Below are 20,039 nucleotides of genomic sequence, written 5' to 3' on the forward strand. Positions count from 1 at the left end.
CACAAACAGGACAACACACACAGGACAACACAAACAGGATCACACACACAAACAGGACAACACACACAGGACAACACAAACAGGATCACACATGCACGCGAACACACACACACTCAGAACTACACGGTGCCAGAAAATCACAAATACACAGAAAGAGAGGGAGGATGGGAGAGAAGAGGGAAGGGAGGGAGGGAGAGGAAGGGAAAGAGAGAAGAGTATAGAGAGAGGGAGAGAGAAGAGGGAAGGGAGAGAGAGAAAGAGTAGAGCACCTCAGTCTGCTGCAGGGAGAGACCATGGGGCCTCTGACAGGGCTTCTCTCTGCACTAGTCGCTCTGCTATGGACCCTCCCTCCAGGTCAGTCTGTCTACCAGCTGGTTTGGATTTCATCTATTGGATCTGTTGTTTCTGTTAGGTTGGTAAAATGACTTTTGAGATCAATGGGAACTCCTCATGGCATCAGACTGTCTTCATGTTGATCTCTGTTCTGTCTCCAGGGTCATTGGGTGAGGAATGCAGTAGTTTCAGACATCTGGAGAACGGTAGAACATTCTTCCGCTACAGCGGGCTGTATGTGGCGTTCACCTGTAACCCTGGCTATAAGATCCATGGATATAGAACCAACAGCTGTGTGTCTGGACAATGGTCCAGGGAACCTCCTGTGTGTGTTGGTAAGTGACTTGAGTTTGATACATTTATTTCAAGTTACACATCTCTCTCTCTCAATTTCTCAATAGCAAGGTTATGCTCACTGAGTCTGTACGTAGTCAAAGCTTTCCTTAAGTTTGGGTCAGTCACAGTGGACTGGTATTCTGCCACTGTGTACTCTCTGTTTAGGGCCAAATAGCATTCTAGTTTGCTCTGTTTTTTTGTGAATTCTTTCCAATGGGTCAAGTAGTTATCTTTTTGTTTTCTCATGATTTGGTTGTGTCTAATTGCGTTGCAGTCCTGTGACTCTTCTCCAGGTTCATGGGTGGCGAAGACGTGGATGTGGACTAAGGCAGCGCCACGCACCTCTCTGATTCAGAGGGGTTGGGTTAAATATGGAAGACACATTTCAGTTGAATACATTCAGTTGGACAACTGACTAGGTATCCCCCTTTCCCTCTGTAGGTGATGGCTTTGTTATGGAAGGTTAGGGACTTGCTTCCTTTTAGGTGGTAGTAGAATTTAACGTCTCTTTTCTGGATTTTGATCATTAGCGGGTATCGGCCTAATTCTGCTCTGCATGCATTATTTGGTGTTTTACGTTGTACACAGAGGATATTTTAGCAGAATTCTGCATGCAGTCTCAATTTGATGTTTGTCACATTTTGTAAATTCTTGGTTGGTGAGCGGACCCCAGACCTCACAACCATAAAGGGCAATGGATTCTATAACTGATTCAAGTATTTTTAGCCAGATCCTAATTGGTATGTCGAATTTTATGTTCCTTTTGATGGCATAGAAGGCAATTCTTGTCTTGTCTCTCAGATTGTTCACAGCTTTGTGGAAGTTACCTTGTGGCGCTGATGTTTAGGCCAGGGTATGTATAGTTTCTTGTGTGCTCTAGGGCAACGGTGTCTAGATGGAATTTGTATTTGTTGTCCTGGCAACTGGACCTTCTTTGGAACACCACATTTTTTGTCTTACTGAGATTTACTGTCAGGGCCCAGGTCTGACAGAATCTGTGCAGAATATCTAGGTGCTGCTGTAGGCCCTCCTTGGTTGGTGACAGAAGCACCAGATCATCAGCAAACGGTAGACATTTGACTTCAGAGTTTAGTAGGGTGAGGCCGGGTGCTGCAGACTGTTCTAGTGCCCTCGCCAAGTCGTTGATATATATGTTGAAGAGGGTGGGGCTTAAACTGCATCCCTGTCTCACCCCACGGCCCTGTGGAAAGAAATGTGCGTGTTTTTTGCCAATTTTAAATGCACACTTGTTGTTTGTAATGTCGTATGTTTTTCCCCCAACACCATTTTCCATCAATTTGTATAGCAGACCCTCATGCCAAATTGAGTCAAAAGCTTTTTTGAAATCAACAAAGCATGAGAAGACTTTGCCTTTGTTTTGGTTTGTTTGTTTGTCAATTAGGGTGTGCAGGGTGAATACGTGGTCTGTTGTACGGTAATTTAGTAGAAAGCCAATTTGACATTTGCTCAGTACATTGTTTTCACTGAGGAAATGTACGAGTTGAGCTGTTAAATCTCCCTCTTTTGCTCTCTCTCTCAATTCAATTTAAGGGGCTTTATCGGCATGGGAAATATGTGTTTGCATTGCCAAAGCAAGTGAAATGGATGAACAAAAGTGAAATAAACATAAAATGAACAGTAAATATTACACTCACAAAAGTTCCAAAAGAATAAAGACATTTCAAATGTCATATGTTTATATACAGTGTTGTAGCGATGTGAAAATAGTTAAAGTACAAAAGGGAAAATAAATAAATATAGGTTGTATTTACAATGGTGTTTGTTCTTCACTAGTTGCCCTTTTTTGTGTGGCAACAGGTCACAAATCTTGCTGCTGTGATGTCACACTGTGGCATTTCACCCAATAGATATGGGAGTTTATCAACATTGGATTTCTCTCTCTTTCTTTCTCTTCTAATCTGTGTTGAATCTCCTGTGTGTGTATTCCAGCCTCTGGGTGTCTCAGCCCAGGGGATCTCCTACAGGGGGTTACCAGTGTGACAGAGGACGGGTCCTGGGTTCACTTCAGCTGTGATGCTGGCTACAGGCTCTATGGACACTCACTGCTCTACTGCAAGGGCCAGAACTGGAACGGCACCAGGCCTGTCTGCAAGGGTGAGAGACTTGACTTACTGACTTAGTCCTCTTTGCCCCCTTGGTGAGCGTCCACCGTGGCCCTCCACCTCTCTCTTTTCAGTGTGAGGCCTGAGAGTGAGACAGCTGTAGATTACTATCAGCATGGTATTCTACAGTAGGCTACCTCCTTCATGTGGACAAATTATAAAACATACCCTGTAATCTGATTTTTACCCTGCCTTAAGATGTCTCCTGGTATTGATCCTACTATGTGTCTCTCCCCTCCTAGAGTCTGATGATGTCTCCTGGTATTGATCCTCCTCTGTGTCTCTCCCCTCCTAGAGTCTGATGATGTCTCCTGGTATTGATCCTCCTCTGTGTCTCTCCCCTCCTAGAGTCTGATGATGTCTCCTGGTATTGATCCTCCTCTGTGTCTCTCCCCTCCTAGAGTCTGATGATGTCTCCTGGTATTGATCCTCCTCTGTGTCTCTCCCCTCCTAGAGTCTGATGATGTCTCCTGGTATTGATCCTCCTCTGTGTCTCTCCCCTCCTAGAGTCTGATGATGTCTCCTGGTATTGATCCTCCTCTGTGCCTCTCCCCTCCTAGAGTCTGATGATGTCTCCTGATCCTCCTCTGTGTCTCTCCCCTCCTAGAGTCTGATGATGTCTCCTGGTATTGATCCTCCTCTGTGTCTCTCCCCTCCTAGAGTCTGATGATGTCTCCTGGTATTGATCCTCCTCTGTGTCTCTCCCCTACTAGAGTCTGATGATGTCTCCTGATCCTCCTCTGTGCCTCTCCCCTCCTAGAGTCTGATGATGTCTCCTGATCCTCCTCTGTGTCTCCCCCCTCCTAGAGTCTGATGATGTCTCCTGGTATTGATCCTCCTCTGTGTCTCTCCCCTCCTAGAGTCTGATGATGTCTCCTGGTATTGATCCTCCTCTGTGTCTCTCCCCTACTAGAGTCTGATGATGTCTCCTGATCCTCCTCTGTGCCTCTCCCCTCCTAGAGTCTGATGATGTCTCCTGATCCTCCTCTGTGTCTCTCCCCTCCTAGAGTCTGATGATGTCTCCTGGTATTGATCCTCCTCTGTGTCTCTCCCCTCCTAGAGTCTGATGATGTCTCCTGGTATTGATCCTCCTCTGTGTCTCTCCTCTCCTAGAGTCTGATGATGTCTCCTGGTATTGATCCTCCTCTGTGTCTCTCCCCTACTAGAGTCTGATGATGTCTCCTGATCCTCCTCTGTGTCTCTCCCCTCCTAGAGTCTGATGATGTCTCCTGGTATTGATCCTCCTCTGTGCCTCTCCCCTCCTAGAGTGATGATGTCTCCTGGTATTGATCCTCCTCTGTGTCTCTCCCCTCCTAGAGTCTGATGATGTCTCCTGGTATTGATCCTCCTCTGTGTCTCTCCCCTCCTAGAGTCTGATGATGTCTCCTGATCCTCCTCTGTGTCTCTCCCCTCCTAGAGTCTGATGATGTCTCCTGGTATTGATCCTCCTCTGTGCCTCTCCCCTCCTAGAGTCTGATGATGTCTCCTGATCCTCCTCTGTGTCTCTCCCCTCCTAGAGTCTGATGATGTCTCCTGATCCTCCTCTGTGTCTCTCCCCTCCTCGAGTCTGATGATGTCTCCTGATCCTCCTCTGTGTCTCTCCCCTCCTAGAGTCTGATGATGTCTCCTGGTATTGATCCTCTTCTGTGTCTCTCCCCTCCTAGAGTCTGATGATGTCTCCTGGTATTGATCCTCCTCTGTGCCTCTCCCCTCCTAGAGTCTGATGATGTCTCCTGGTATTGATCCTCCTCTGTGTCTCTCCCCTCCTAGAGTCTGATGATGTCTCCTGGTATTGATCCTCCTCTGTGTCTCTCCCCTACTAGAGTCTGATGATGTCTCCTGGTATTGATCCTCCTCTGTGTCTCTCCCCTCCTAGAGTCTGATGATGTCTCCTGGTATTGATCCTCCTCTGTGTCTCTCCCCTCCTAGAGTCTGATGATGTCTCCTGGTATTGATCCTCCTCTGTGTCTCTCCCCTACTAGAGTCTGATGATGTCTCCTGGTATTGATCCTCCTCTGTGTCTCTCCCCTACTAGAGTCTGATGATGTCTCCTGATCCTCCTCTGTGCCTCTCCCCTCCTAGAGTCTGATGATGTCTCCTGATCCTCCTCTGTGTCTCTCCCCTCCTAGAGTCTGATGATGTCTCCTGATCCTCCTCTGTGCCTCTCCCTCCTAGAGTCTGATGATGTCTCCTGATCCTCCTCTGTGTCTCTCCCCTCCTAGAGTCTGATGATGTCTCCTGATCCTCCTCTGTGCCTCTCCCCTCCTAGAGTCTGATGATGTCTCCTGATCCTCCTCTGTGCCTCTCCCTCCTAGAGTCTGATGATGTCTCCTGATCCTCCTCTGTGTCTCTCCCCTCCTAGAGTCTGATGATGTCTCCTGGTATTGATCCTCCTCTGTGTCTCTCCCCTCCTAGAGTCTGATGATGTCTCCTGGTATTGATCCTCCTCTGTGCCTCTCCCCTCCTAGAGTCTGATGATGTCTCCTGATCCTCCTCTGTGTCTCTCCCCTCCTAGAGTCTGATATGATGAGTTCATGGAAGCAGAAGGAGCCAGCCGTCCCGATGCCCAGGATCCAGAGCCAGAACCTTGACGTGCTGTCTGCTCTGAAGAACCACCTACGGCTTCACTACAGTACCATCGCTAACACCGCCTCCAAGGATGTCTTCTTCAAGCCCGTGTTGCTGGCCAACGCACCACCTAAAGACCCCCAGACCCACCTAAAAGACCCAGACTCCATAGACCGCAGCCCCAAAGCTAACCTTGTGGAGGAGATTTTGAAAGACACCAGGGATCTAACAGACAGAGAAGGGGCCCGTGAGAAGCCCACTAGACCTCAGGCCTCCACATCCTCCTCTGCTACTACAGAGGCCATTACTTCCACATCCAGCCTGCCGGTCACTGAAGGGTATTGGCACCAGGGGACCTCCGTAGCCCAGGCTGAGCAGGAGGATTCATTACCCAGGAAGGAGGTGCTGACAGGGGCCACCCAGTTAGAGCCTGGCCAGGGCGTTATGGAGCCAGCAGATGTGAGCAGCACAGACACACAGGAGCTCAGTGAGTCCAGCACAGACACACAGGAGCTCAGTGAGTCCAGCACAGACACACAGGAGCTCAGTGAGTCCAGCACAGACACACAGGAGCTCAGTGAGTCCAGCACAGACACACAGGAGCCCAGTGAGTCCAGCACAGACACACAGGAGCTCAGTGAGTCCAGCACAGACACACAGGAGCCCCGTCCTCAGAGACCCACTGAGACAAGCTCCACAAGCTTCATCAACTCTATCAACACCACCAGCCACTGGGTCAATGGAACAGACATGTATGGTCATCACATCCAAGTGAAGGAGACTGCATCATTATCTGATGATGATGATGACGATGGTGGTGAAACTCATCAACACAACGTGACCTCTCCGGATCTGGCATCAAACGGGTCCTCACAGGACAATGAAACCGACACAAGTGACAGTCATCACAGTCAGGCGAGCGAGACATCGCCATCACCATTGTCCGGTGATGATGGTGAAACGTCTCGATACAATGGGACCTCAAAATATCTGGCTTTGAACAGGTCAGAGCAGCATCTTATTCAGGGTGCTACAGACACAGAGGAGCTGCCCAGGCCTGTGACCCTAAACAGGCGTCCGCTGTGCCCTTACCCTCCCCTGCCAGCTCATGGCACCTTCTACTTCCGTACGGTAGACAACCCCGGTCCCCGGGACTACAAACACTACATCCAGTACGCCTGCTATGCAGGGTACACACTGGCCCACGGGGATATCCACAGCTACTGTCTACAGGCTGGACGGTGGAGTGGTATCACACCTGTCTGCTTGGGTAAGTCACTGCACTATCCTTCCCCATTGTGATGCCTCTACAGATTCTCTACTACCAAATTGAAGAGCTACAGAAGACCATAGAAGCTTTGTTCACCTCATCGACTGTGTCCTCTGTGTTTGGGCAGGTGAGAAGTAAAGAGTCCCTGTACTTAACCCTGTTAGTTGCTGTGTGGAGATGAGGTGTAGAGATGGTGTGTGGAGATGATGTGTGGAGATGATGTGTATAGATGAGGTGTATAGATGAGGTGTAGAGAGGATGTGTGGAGATGATGTGTATAGATGAGGTGTAGAGATGAGGTGTAGAGAGGGTGTGTGGAGATGATGTGTATAGATGAGGTGTAGAGATGAGGTGTATAGATGAGGTGTAGAGAGGATGTGTGGAGATGATGTGTATAGATGATGTGTATAGATGAGGTGTAGAGATGAGGTGTAGAGAGGATGTGTGGAGATGATGTGTGGAGATGATGTGTATAGATGAGGTGTATAGATGAGGTGTATAGAGGATGTGTATAGATGATGTGTGTGGAGAGGTGTGTGGAGAGGTGTGTGGAGATGATGTGTGGAGATGATGTGTGGAGATGCTGTGTAGAGATGATGTGTGTGAAGAGGTGTGTGGAGATGATCAAATGTATTTATATAGCCCTTCTTACATCAGCTGATATCTCAAAGTGCTGTACAGAAACCCAGCCTAAAACCCCAGCAAGCAATGCAGGTGTAGAAGCACGGTGGCTAGGAAAAACTCCCTAGAAAGGCCAAAACCTAGGAAGAAACCTAGAGAGGAACCAGGCTATGAGGGGTGGCCAGTCCTCTTCTGGCTGTGCCGGGTGGAGATTATAACAGAACATGGCCAAGATGTTCAAATGTTCATAAATGACCAGCATGGTCAAATAATAATAATCACAGTAGTTGTCGAGGGTGCAGTCTTTTCATAGCTGATCATTGAGAGTATCTCTACCGCTCCTGCTGTCTCTAGAGAGTTGAAAACAGCAGATCTGGGACAGGTAGCACGTCCGGTGAACAGGTCAGGGTTCCATAGCCGCAGGCAGAACAGTTGAAACTGGAGCAGGAGCACGACCAGGTGGACTGGGGACAGCAAGGAGTCATCATGCCAGGTAGTCCTAGTAGATATGTGATATAGATGATGTGTGGAGATGTTTATATATGATGTATAGATGATGTGTAGAAGTGATGTGTATTGAATATGTGTTTATATATGATGTGTAGATATGTGTATAGATGTGTGTTAGGAGAGAAAGAGGTAATGAAAGGAGACGTGTGCAGCTCTCTCTGTTTTCTACATTTTACCTCAGTGACATCAGAATATCTGTTACACGCATCATCTCTCAGTAACCGACTAACTGAGTGACTGACTGGCAGACTGAGTGGAATCACCAGGAAGTCAGTGCTGTGCTTGGTAGACTGTGGCAGCCGGTCCCAATTCACTTCTTTCCCCTTCCTCTTGGAACTAACTCTTTGATGGGTAGGGAGTGGATTGGGACCAGCTGTGGTTGTTGGAAGACAGTCCTATTTTAAATTGCTGGGGCTCAGTTAAGGTAAAGTCTAAATGCAGAAGTGGCCAGCCCTACTCCTGGAGAACTACCCTCCTGCAGGGTCTTTATTCCAGCCCTACTCCTGGAGAACTACCCTCCTGCAGGGTCTTTATTCCAGCCCTACTCCTGGAGAACTACCCTCCTGCAGGGTCTTTATTCCAGCCCTACTCCTGGAGAACTACCTTCCTGCAGGGTCTTTATTCCAGCCCTACTCCTGGAGAACTACCCTCCTGCAGGGTCTTTATTCCAGCCCTACTCCTGGAGAACTACCCTCCTGCAGGGTCTTTATTCCAGCCCTACTCCTGGAGAACTACCTTCCTGCAGGGTCTTTATTCCAGCCCTACTCCTGGAGAACTACCTTCCTGCAGGGTCTTTATTCCAGCCCTACTCCTGGAGAACTACCTTCCTGCAGGGTCTTTATTCCAGCCCTACTCCTGGAGAAATACCCTCCTGCAGGGTCTTTATTCCAGCCCTACTCCTGGAGAAATACCCTCTTGCAGGGTCTTTATTCCAGCCCTACTCCTGGAGAACTACCTTCCTGCAGGGTCTTTATTCCAGCCCTACTCCTGGAGAACCACCCTCCCGCAGGGTCTTTATTCCAGCCCTACTCCTGGAGAGTTACCCTCCTGCAGGGTCTTTATTCCAGCCCTACTCCTGGAGAAATACCCTCCTGCAGGGTCTTTATTCCAGCCCTACTCCTGGAGAGTTACCCTCCTGCAAGGTCTTTATTCTAGCCCTACTCCTGGAGAGGCACCCTCCTGCAGGGTTTTTATTCCAGCCCTACTCCTGGAGAACTACCCTCCTGCAGGGTCTTTATTCCAGCCCTACTCCTGGAGAACTACCCTCCTGCATGGTCTTTATTCCAGCCCTACTCCTGGAGAACTACCCTCCCGCAGGGTCTTTATTCCAGCCCTACTCCTGGAGAACTACCCTCCTGCAGGGTCTTTATTCCAGCCCTACTCCTGGAGAGTTACCCTCCTGCAAGGTCTTTATTCTAGCCCTACTCCTGGAGAGGCACCCTCCTGCAGGGTTTTTATTCCAGCCCTACTCCTGGAGAGTCACCCTCCTGCAGGGTCTTTATTCCAGCCCTACTCCTGGAGAGTCACCCTCCTGCAGGGTCTTTATTCCAGCCCTACTCCTGGAGAGTGACCCTCCTGCAGGGTCTTTATTCCAGCCCTACTCCTGGAGAGGCACCCTCCTGCAGGGTCTTTATTCCAGCCCTACTCCTGGAGAGTCACCCTCCTGCAGGGTCTTTATTCCAGCCCTACTCCTGGAGAGTCACCCTCCTGCAGGGTCTTTATTCCAGCCCTACTCCTGGAGAGGCACCCTCCTGCAGGGTCTTTATTCCAGCCCTACTCCTGGAGAACTACCCTCCTGCAGGGTCTTTATTCCAGCCCTACTCCTGGAGAGGCACCCTCCTGCAGGGTCTTTATTCCAGCCCTACTCCTGGAGAACTACCCTCCTGCAGGGTCTTTATTCCAGCACTACTCCTGGAGAGTCAACCTCCTGCAGGGTCTTTATTCCAGCCCTACTCCTGGAGAGTTACCCTCCTGCAGGGTCTTTATTCCAGCCCTACTCCTGGAGAGTCACCCTCCTGCAGGGTCTTTATTCCAGCCCTACTCCTGGAGAGGAACCCTCCTGCAGGGTCTTTATTCCAGCCCTACTCCTGGAGAGGCACCCTCCTGCAGGGTCTTTATTCCAGCCCTACTCCTGGAGAGTTACCCTCCTGCAGGGTCTTTATTCCAGCACTACTCCTGGAGAGTCACCCTCCTGCAGGGTCTTTATTCCAGCCCTACTCCTGGAGAGTCACCCTCCTGCAGGGTCTTTATTCCAGCCCTACTCCTGGAGAGTCACCCTCCTGCAGGGTCTTTATTCCAGCCCTACTCCTGGAGAAATACCCTCCTGCAGGGTCTTTATTCCAGCCCTACTCCTGGAGAGTTACCCTCCTGCAGGGTCTTTATTCCAGCCCTACTCCTGGAGAGGCACCCTCCTGCAGGGTCTTTATTCCAGCCCTACTCCTGAAGAGTCACCCTCCTGCAGGGTCTTTATTCCAGCCCTACTCCTGGAGAGTTACCCTCCTGCAGGGTCTTTATTCCAGCCCTACTCCTGGAGAACTACCCTCCTGCAGGGTCTTTATTCCAGCCCTACTCCTGGAGAACTACCCTCCTGCAGGGTCTTTATTTCAGCCCTACTCCTGGAGAAATACCCTCCTGCAGGGTCTTTATTCCAGCCCTACTCCTGGAGAGTTACCCTCCTGCAGGGTCTTTATTCCAGCCCTATCATAACACATACAGCCTGCACACCTGCTATAGTCCTATACAGAATCACAATCACCTTTATTCACCAAGCACATTTACATATACCAAACATTTGACCCAGTGAAATGTTACCAGATAATAAACAGAATATACAGACAGACAGGATATACACAAAAAAATGTAATACAGACATGAGACACTGACTTCCCCATCTCTAACCTCTGACCTCTCACCCTAGAGGTGACGCCCTGCGCCCTGAACAATGGAGGCTGTTCCCAGCTGTGTAGTGTGAACCAGGAACAAGCTCAGTGTCACTGCAGACCAGGCTTCACCCTGTTAGAGGACCACCGTACCTGTAGAGGTCAGTAAAACAATCCATCGAGGTGAGAGACGAAGTGACTGTGTTTGAGCCCAGGGTCTCCTGTGCGACACAAGACAGTGTTCACCCATTGCGCTAAAGCCGTAGCAAGTAACGCAAGTACTCATGGGACATGTTTCACTGAAACAACTGGTGCAAGAGCTACTACACATACACTATGCTTTGTGGTAGAAATAAGTATTTAACTTTATGAGCCCAAAACCACTAGTCAGTGTTGTGTTTGTGCTCCTCCTTGTTGGGGGGAGGTCAAATGTCTTGTTTTTGTTGCCTTGACTACCTAAGATGTCTTCCTCCACAGTCTCTGACTAGCCAAGATGTCTTCTGTCCACAGCCTCTGACTAGTCAAGATGTCTTCTGTCCACAGCCTCTGACTAGTCAAGATGTCTTCTGTCCACAGCCTCTGACTAGTCAAGATGTCTTCTGTCCACAGTCTCTGACTAGCCAAGATGTCTTCCTCCACAGTCTCTGACTAGCTACGATGTCTTCCTCCACAGTCTCTGACTAGCCAAATGTCTTCTGTCCACAGCCTCTGACTAGTCAAGATGTCTTCCTCCACAGTCTCTGACTAGCCAAGATGTCTTCCTCCACAGTCTCTGACTAGCCAAGATGTCTTCTGTCCACAGCCTCTGACTAGTCAAGATGTCTTCTGTCCACAGCCTCTGACTAGCCAAGATGTCTTCCTCCACAGTCTCTGACTAGCCAAGATGTCTTCTGTCCACAGTCTCTGACTAGCCAAGATGTCTTCCTCCACAGTCTCTGACTAGCCAAGATGTCTTCCTCCACAGTCTCTGACTAGCCAAGATGTCTTATGTCCACAGTCTCTGACTAGTCCAGATGTCTTCCTCCACAGTCTCTGACTAGTCAAGATGTCTTCCTCCACAGTCTCTGACTAGCCAATATGTCTTCCTCCACAGTCTCTGACTAGCCAAGATGTCTTCCTCCACAGTCTCTGACTAGCCAAGATGTCTTCCTCCACAGTCTCTGACTAGCCAAGATGTCTTCCTCCACAGTCTCTGACTAGCCAAGATGTCTTCCTCCACAGTCTCTGACTAGCCAAGATGTCTTCCTCCACAGTCTCTGACTAGTCAAGATGTCTTCCTCCACAGTCTCTGTATAAAGAACAGCTGTAGTGTCTGCACCGACAGGGTCTACCATGTGATCATGATGCCCCCTAAATTCAATGATGTTTTTACAGCCTGAGAATCCCCCATTTAGAGCTATACATTCTTAATCCATAACATCTTTAACACTCTGATCACAAGGCAGCACTGCAGAGGGACAAGCTTCAGCATGAGGAAAGACCCCGTTAATATGTTTCATGAGCTCTGTTCCACGGTGCACCTACAAAGTAGTCTCTTGTGACAGCTGGACATTTGGTTTTGGGTGTGGAGTAAATAACTTGGGTCAAATGATCCACCTTAAAAAGGTTGAAATTGGCTTCTGTTAAAAAAGTGTTTAGCTGTTGAGAAATACTTTCTCACTCGTTCTATTTCCCCTCAACAGTTTATTTCCAGGTAGTAACCCATCATTTGCGTCTCAGAATAAAGTACTAGCATGATTCACTGTCTATAGACAGGTGGTTGAATAAACAGGTGGTTTTTCTCCTGTAGACAGAGCTGACTATCACAATATCAACACATGCTATAATCTGTCTGACTCAGACAGGCATACCATAGAGCAGAGATAAATATTCATTTACACATTCCAATAACACAGCAGTGGTGTAAACACACACACACACACATCTACACACACACACACACACACACACACACACACACACACACACACACACACACACACACACACACACACACACACACACACACACACACACACACACACACACACACACACACACACACACAGCTACAGGTGCTCTCCTGGGAAACAGCAGCAGCTCAACTAGCAGGTACAGTAGTTGATATATCTTCCTGAGTTGTTTCCCACATGCTGCAGCTTCCTCTATAAGCCAGATGTTTTTCTCCCAGTCTGTTAGTCTCTTTATTTGTCATATTGAAACGGGGCCAGACCACTGAGACCAGACCACTGAGACCAGACCACTGAGACCAGACCACTGAGACCAGACCACTGAGACCAGGGCTGCAGATCAAATCAGTAGAACAGAAGAGGTGGATGTTAGCTAATACATACTGTTGTCGCAGCAGAACACTGAACACGATCAAAACAAAAGGCCATCATCACCTTTGTCGTACATGAAAGCCAACGGTGCATGCCTGGTCTCCATGGTAATGAGGTGTGCCAGAGCGAGAGAAAATGAGAGACGGAGAGAATCAAAGCGAGAGAGAGCTGCTCTACTCTTTCATCTCAGGGCCTTTGTGACATCAGCATCAGACAGGCCACTTTCCTAATTGTGTGTGTGTTCCTGTGCGTACGCACGAACGTGTGTTTAAACACATACCTGTGTGTGTCCTCGGTGCAGATGTGGATGAGTGTGTGGAGGGCCAGCAGCAACAGCACTGCCAGCAGACCTGCGTCAACACCTTTGGCTCGTTCCGCTGCTCTTGCCCCTACGGACACGTCCTGGCCGGGGACGGAAGGGCCTGTGTGGCTGAGTGTCCAGCAGGGTACAGGAAACAACCCTCAACCACAATACCTGGAGGAAACTCGTCCAGAAAGGAGTGTGTAGGTAGGAGACACTGGGATGCCGTAGGTTTAGCAGAAATGAATAGAATGCCACAACTTTTAATTAGACTAGTGGAATATCTCTCTCTTAATTACCCTCGCGGAAATCGAATTAGCATAATCCTCCCATAAAAATCGATAAAGTTATGCTAGAGACATCTCAATCCACCACATCAGCCGATGTCGCACTTCTGCATCTGGGGTGAAAGGTGACAGAGCTAGAGCGGTGTTTGTCAGACCATGAGGCATCTGGGGTGAAAGGTGACAGAGCTAGAGCGGTGTTTGTCAGACCATGAGACATCTGGGGTGAAAGGTGACAGAGCTAGAGCGGTGTTTGTCAGACCATGAGACATCTGGGGTGAAAGGTGACAGAGATAGAGCGGTGTTTGTCAGACCATGAGGCATCCCGAAAATCGGTCTCTCAAAATATCGTCTGTAGCGTCCGAACACCTCTATGGAAAGATTAAACTCAAGAACATGATGGGGTTCTCCCTTTTGCTCTATGACCCCCACAAGCATCTTGGGACTCCTCTGAACTTGGTACAGACGATCTGCCAACTTGTAGCCCAAATCCAAACGGTTTGGGCTACAAACTAATATGACCCCTCTGTGGAAAGGTGAGACTCTCACAAACACGTATTTTGAGCTACAACGCTCACAAGACTCTTCTCACGGGTCCCCAGTACCAGTTGAAAAAGTTTATGGAAATATACAATACCAGCCAAAAGTTTGGACACCTACTCATTCAAGGGTTTTTCTTTATTTTTTTAAACTATTTTCTACATTGTAGAATAATAGTGAAGACATCAAAACTATGAAATAACACATGGAATAATGTAGTAACCCAAAAAGTTGTAAAAAATCTAAATATATTTTAGATTTTAGATTCTTCAAAGTAGCCACCCTTTGACTTGATGACAGCTTTGCACACTCTTGACATTCTCTCAAGTAGCTTCATGAAGAATGTTTTTCCAACAGTCTTGAAGGAGTTCCCACATATGCTGAGCACTTGTTGGCTTCTTTTCCCTCACTATGCGGTCCAACTCATCCCAAACCATCTCAATTGGGTTGAGGTTGGGTGATTGTGGAGGCCAGGTCAATTCAAGGCACACTTAACCAGCATGGCTACCACAGCATTCTGCAGCAATACACCATCCCATCTGGTTTGCGCTTAGTGGGACTATAATTTGTTTTTCAACAGGACAATGACCCAAAACACACCTCCAGGCTGTGTAAGGGCTATTTGACCAAGAAGGATAGTGATGGAGTGCTGCATCAGATGACCTGGCCTCCACAATTACCCGACCTCAACCCAATTGAGATGGTTTGGGATGAGTTGGACCGCAAAGTGAGGGAAAAGCAGCCCAAAAGTGCTCAGCATATGTGAGAACTCCTTCAAGACTGTTGGAAAAGCATTCCAGGTGAAGCTGGTTGAGAGAATGCCAAGTGTGTGCAAAGCTGTCATCAAGGCAAAGGGTGGCTACTTTGAAGAATCTGAAATATAAAATACATTTTGATTTTTATAACACTTTGTTTTGTTTACTACATGATTCCATATGTGTTATTTCATAGTGTTGATGTCTTCACTATTATTCTACAATGTAGAAAATAGTAAAATTTAAAAAAAAAACTGGAATGAGTAGGTGTGTCCAAACTTTTGACTGGTACTGTATATATTTTTATACCTCAAGGGGTCTTAAAATACAAAATCAAATAACTAAATGATCCTCGGTATGACCTTCTTAAAACAATTCCATGTAGCTTAGTGGAATCAATAGAAAATAGATACAACGATGTCATTCAGCAAACAAAATGTGTACGGCGATCAGGTTGTCTTCAACTGCTGGAATGACACGGATCCTTTTACAGACATCAATGAATGTGAGGAGCCAGAGGTCGGTGTACCTGGACACAGGTGTCAGTGGAAGTGTGTGAACCTGCCTGGCTCCCACCGCTGTATCTGTCCCAGAGGCTACAAACTGGACTCAGACAGACACCACTGCAGAGGTGAGATAGATACACATCCATACCCACACTAATACCCACACTAATACCCACACTAATACACACACTAATACCCACACTAATACACACACTAATACACACACACACACACTAATACCCACACTAATACCCACACTAATACCCACACTAATACCCACACTAATACACACACACACACACACACACTAATACCCACACTAATACACACATCCATACCCACACTAATACACACACACACACGACATAAATTGATTAAACGGAAGTCTTTTGACAAATCTACGATCACAAATCACTTCCAATGATATTTTTCTGACCAGCCCCGTTTCATCAACAGATAATGATATTTTTCTGACTAGCCCCGTTTCATCAACAGATATCAATGATATTTTTCTGACCAGCCCCGTTTCATCAACAGATATCAATGATATTTTTCTGACCAGCCCCGTTTCATCAACAGATAATGATATTTTTCTGACCAGCCCCGTTTCATCAACAGATAATGATATTTTTCTGACCAGCCCCGTTTCATCAACAGATAATGATATTTTTCTGACCGGCCCCGTTTCATCAACAGATACCAATGAGTGCAGCCGTAAGAATGGGGGCTGCTCTCACCTGTGCCTGAACCATAAAGGAAGTTACCAGTGTTCCTGTCCTGCCTCTCACCGCCTCTCCCCCTACAGTAGGAAGAAGTGTCAGCCAAGGAAAGACCTGCAGAGTAATGTGTAGCAGAGATGGTGTGGAGATCATTTAAAATGTAATTTATTCTACTGCTTCTACCGTCCCTCTGTTCCTCCTTTGAACAATGACTTCCACAATTGAATCTACATTTTGTCACTTCATTTTGCAGACAATAGGGACAGGCGTTAGATTTTTTTTTGTCAAATCATTGAGAACAGTATAAGAATAAACTGTGTTTAAAATATTATTGTCATATTCAGAACATATCTGTAACATTGATAGAGGCTTGTACTGCATTATACAGACATATAGCTGAAGAGAAACCAGAACACGTTATTAGTTTAGGGATTTAATCGATGCCATTTAAATATATTTCCTTCAAATGATTACATGTTGTTTTACAAGGTAGTGTGAATGAATGAGTGAAACCATGGTGTCAGACACTGTTATAATAGATTTATAGAATTGATCCCCTCAAAATGTCCTCAACTTGGTCCACGTGTCAAAATGTTCTCAACTACAGACTTATAACATGGTCATTTCATGGCCAGGAATATCAAATGTAATTTAAAGTGACAGTATTAATTGATTAAAGTGACAGTATTAATTGTAATTTAGTCTGTTATATAAACGGTCATAGTACTTTTTAAAAATAAATTATTTCTCTGTATCCACTATATTTATAGTCTCTATGGAAATGTACTCTTTTTAATATATATATATATATAAAATAAAGTTAGACACAAAAACAGAACAGTTTCAGCCTCAGTCGTCCTTAACTGCAGAACAGATTCTCCCTTTCCTTATGGTCTCAGCTATAAGCCTGCTAGGATGCTAATGTCTAACACACTCTGTTGTACAGGATGTATACGGCTAGGATGCTAATGTCTAACACACTCTGTTGTACAGGATGTATACGGCTGGGATGCTAATGTCTAACACACTCTGTTGTACAGGATGTATACGGCTGGGATGCTAATGTCTAACACACTCTGTTGTACAGGATGTATACGGCTGGGATGCTAATGTCTAACACACTCTGTTGTACAGGATGTATACGGCTGGGATGCTAATGTCTAACACACTCTGTTGTACAGGATGTATACGGCTGGGATGCTAATGTCTAACACACTCTGTTGTACAGGATGTATACGGCTGGGATGCTAATGTCTAACACACTCTGTTGTACAGGATGTATACGGCTAGGATGCTAATGTCTAACACACTCTGTTGTACAGGATGTATACGGCTAGGATGCTAATGTCTAACACACTCTGTTGTACAGGATGTATACGGCTAGGATGCTAATGTCTAACACACTCTGTTGTACAGGATGTATACGGCTAGGATGCTAATGTCTAACACACTCTGTTGTACAGGATGTATACGGCTAGGATGCTAATGTCTAACACACTCTGTTGTACAGGATGTATACGGCTGGGATGCTAATGTCTAACACACTCTGTTGTACAGGATGTATACGGCTGGGATGCTAATGTCTAACACACTCTGTTGTACAGGATGTATACGGCTGGGATGCTAATGTCTAACACACTCTGTTGTACAGGATGTATACGGCTAAAGGCTGAATATGGGATGAACCGCTGTTGGACTGATTCAACCATGTTATATATAATCACATTGCCATTATTTTACTTCACAGATAAGCACACATTCACATTAGCAGCTATGAAGGCCTTGCTGACATGCTCCGGGTACATATGGATAAATGTACAGTATTTGTGACACATACAGTGGTGATGGTGAGCAACACTTGAGATAACACGAGAGGTACATTTTACAGTGGTATTAAAGGTACACGGGCAGCTGCAGTACTTCAACACGGGACAACATAGTAACTCCTGGATATGTTTATATTCCCACAAGACAGGGTGAGACACTGATACAATAGAGGAGGGTTAGGCAAAATACAGTCATTATATCATATTAGATTGTTTTAAACAACTAGATCTGATTTGCACATATATATTAAATGTTAAAATTAAAATAATAAATAATTTTAATACCGCGTGTAGTCCAACACTTAAAATAAAAAACAAACATATATTTAATTTTAAACCTGCTATATTATTGATTATAATCAATCAATTAGCTGCAATAAAACTCCTTTGAGTAGAGTGTGTGTTGTGAATATCTTAGTCATAGGTCATAGGTCAATCCCCATCCAACTTCCTACCTAAGTCTAGTTCTCCCCCTTCTCTCTGAAGTGTGCACTCACTCACGTCAAGAATTCAATCCAATGATTAAATCATCCTTGAATGGAAGTGAACGAGTGTACACTTGGGGAGAATCGGAACTAGGCAGTAGTATTTCGTTCCACACTATCATATATTACTTGACTAGACTCTCTTGATAGCTGCCTGCGAGGCCAGGGAGAGTGCTCTACATCAAACCCAGTCTGATACGTCATTGCATGAGACAGGTGGACTGTGGCAGGAAGTCTTGTAGGTATGTGACCACAGCCTTGGAGAGGTAGGTCATGGTACCGTAGCTGCCACTAGGGGCGCTGTCATAGAAGAAGTGACATATCCCCGTGGCTGGATCCTTCTCCAGGAAGTACTCATTGGCTCCATGGGTCCTCTGGAACATAGAGGACATGGCTGATAGGTAGATACAGATCATGTTGTCTAGTTAGACAATAGGTCTTACTTCAAACTGAGACGTGGGGCTCGGATCCCACTTCTGACACATGTTATGTTATGATAGTCATATGGACGAGTCAGGCAGAGACACGTGACTCTAGTTAACATGATAATATGGCAACGATACAGGACAGACATCCAGGTCACTGAACTGGACCATTACACATTAACCCTTTATAGGACATTACTTTCTAGTGACCATCTCCGTGACCTCGTGGGAATAGTTTCCACCCTGAGATTGGAGGCTTGGGGGTTCGATCCCTGGTCAAGTCATACCAAACACTTTAAACATGGGACCCGATGCGTCTCTGCTTACAGGTTTTCCAGAGGGTGTACTCACTTGTACATCGCTATAGAAACAGGGAAAAGGCTCCTGCCCTATGGGCCGTTCTGGCTCAGACTTACCTGGTCCTGTAAGAAGAGGTCATTGGCCATGTGTACGATGCGGTCTATCAGGATGATTCCTCCGATGTTGTCCACATCCATGTCAGCCACCAGAGTCAGCACCATCACAGCCTCCACCAGCAGCTGTCTGTACTCTGGCTGGGGGACGTGGTTCAGAACAGACTCCACGTGCACCGCAAACTTGATCTCACCCTCCGTCATCTGCAGGGACACAACGTCAGAGTCACAACGGTTTCCCGTCAGAGTCAGGAACGGTTTCCCCTCAGAGTCGGACCGGTTTCCCGTCAGAGTCGGACCGGTTTCCCGTCAGAGTCGGACCGGTTTCCCGTCAGAGTCAGGAACGGTTTCCCCTCAGAGTCGGACCGGTTTCCCCTCAGAGTCAGGAACGGTTTCCCCTCAGAGTCAGGAACGGTTTCCCCTCAGAGTCGGAACGGTTTCCCGTCAGAGTCGGAGCGGTTTCCCGTCAGAGTCGGAACGGTTTCCCGTCAGAGTCGGAACGGTTTCCCGTCAGAGTCGGAACGGTTTCCCGTCAGAGTCGGAACGGTTTCACGTCAGAGTCAGGAACGGTTTCCCGTCAGAGTCGGAGCGGTTTCCCGTCAGAGTCGGAGCGGTTTCCCGTCAGAGTCGGAGCGGTTTCCCGTCAGAGTCGGAACGGTTTCCCGTCAGAGTCGGAACGGTTTCCCGTCAGAGTCGGAACGGTTTCACGTCAGAGTCAGGAACGGTTTCCCGTCAGAGTCGGAGCGGTTTCCCGTCAGAGTCGGAACGGTTTCCCGTCAGAGTCGGAACGGTTTCCCGTCAGAGTCGGAACGGTTTCACGTCAG

At 47.1% G+C, this 20,039-nt stretch overlaps 2 protein-coding genes across 4 annotated transcripts in view; one reads left to right on the plus strand and one right to left on the minus strand.

Annotated features, from left to right (window-relative positions):
- Nucleotides 1–201: 201 nt before the first annotated feature.
- On the plus strand, nt 202–16,870 carry LOC139532781 (uncharacterized). Its single transcript, XM_071330824.1, has 8 exons — nt 202–354; nt 495–668; nt 2,620–2,784; nt 5,308–6,630; nt 10,679–10,801; nt 13,263–13,469; nt 15,335–15,472; nt 16,044–16,870. Exons 1-8 carry the CDS (start codon nt 294–296, stop codon nt 16,196–16,198), a joined length of 2,346 nt encoding a protein of 781 aa, XP_071186925.1. The 5' UTR covers nt 202–293; the 3' UTR covers nt 16,199–16,870.
- phka2 (phosphorylase kinase, alpha 2 (liver)) overlaps nt 16,869–20,039 on the minus strand; it is a 36,209-nt gene continuing 33,038 nt past the window's right edge. For all 3 annotated transcript variants that reach the window (XM_071330814.1, XM_071330815.1, XM_071330813.1), the window contains 2 exons: nt 19,219–19,419; nt 16,869–18,751 (listed from right to left, as the gene is read on the minus strand). In XM_071330814.1, coding sequence (XP_071186915.1) covers nt 18,578–18,751; nt 19,219–19,419 — 375 coding nt within the window. In that variant the 3' untranslated portion in view covers nt 16,869–18,577. The remainder of the gene's footprint in view (nt 18,752–19,218; nt 19,420–20,039) is intronic.

The sequence above is a fragment of the Salvelinus alpinus genome, chromosome 10 (genome assembly GCF_045679555.1).
Source record: "Salvelinus alpinus chromosome 10, SLU_Salpinus.1, whole genome shotgun sequence".
NCBI lineage: Eukaryota > Metazoa > Chordata > Actinopteri > Salmoniformes > Salmonidae > Salvelinus > Salvelinus alpinus.

What these genes read in the sequence shown, in the direction of transcription:
- LOC139532781 (XM_071330824.1), top strand. Translation starts at nt 294, where the DNA reads ATGGGGCCTCTGACAGGGCTTCTCTCTGCACTAGTCGCTCTGCTATGG. An exon ending in GGAACCTCCTGTGTGTGTTG is followed by an intron (nt 669 to 2,619) that starts GTAAGTGACTTG and finishes TGTGTATTCCAG; the next exon opens with CCTCTGGGTGTCTCAGCCCA. An exon ending in CACCAGGCCTGTCTGCAAGG is followed by an intron (nt 2,785 to 5,307) that starts GTGAGAGACTTG and finishes CTCCCCTCCTAG; the next exon opens with AGTCTGATATGATGAGTTCA.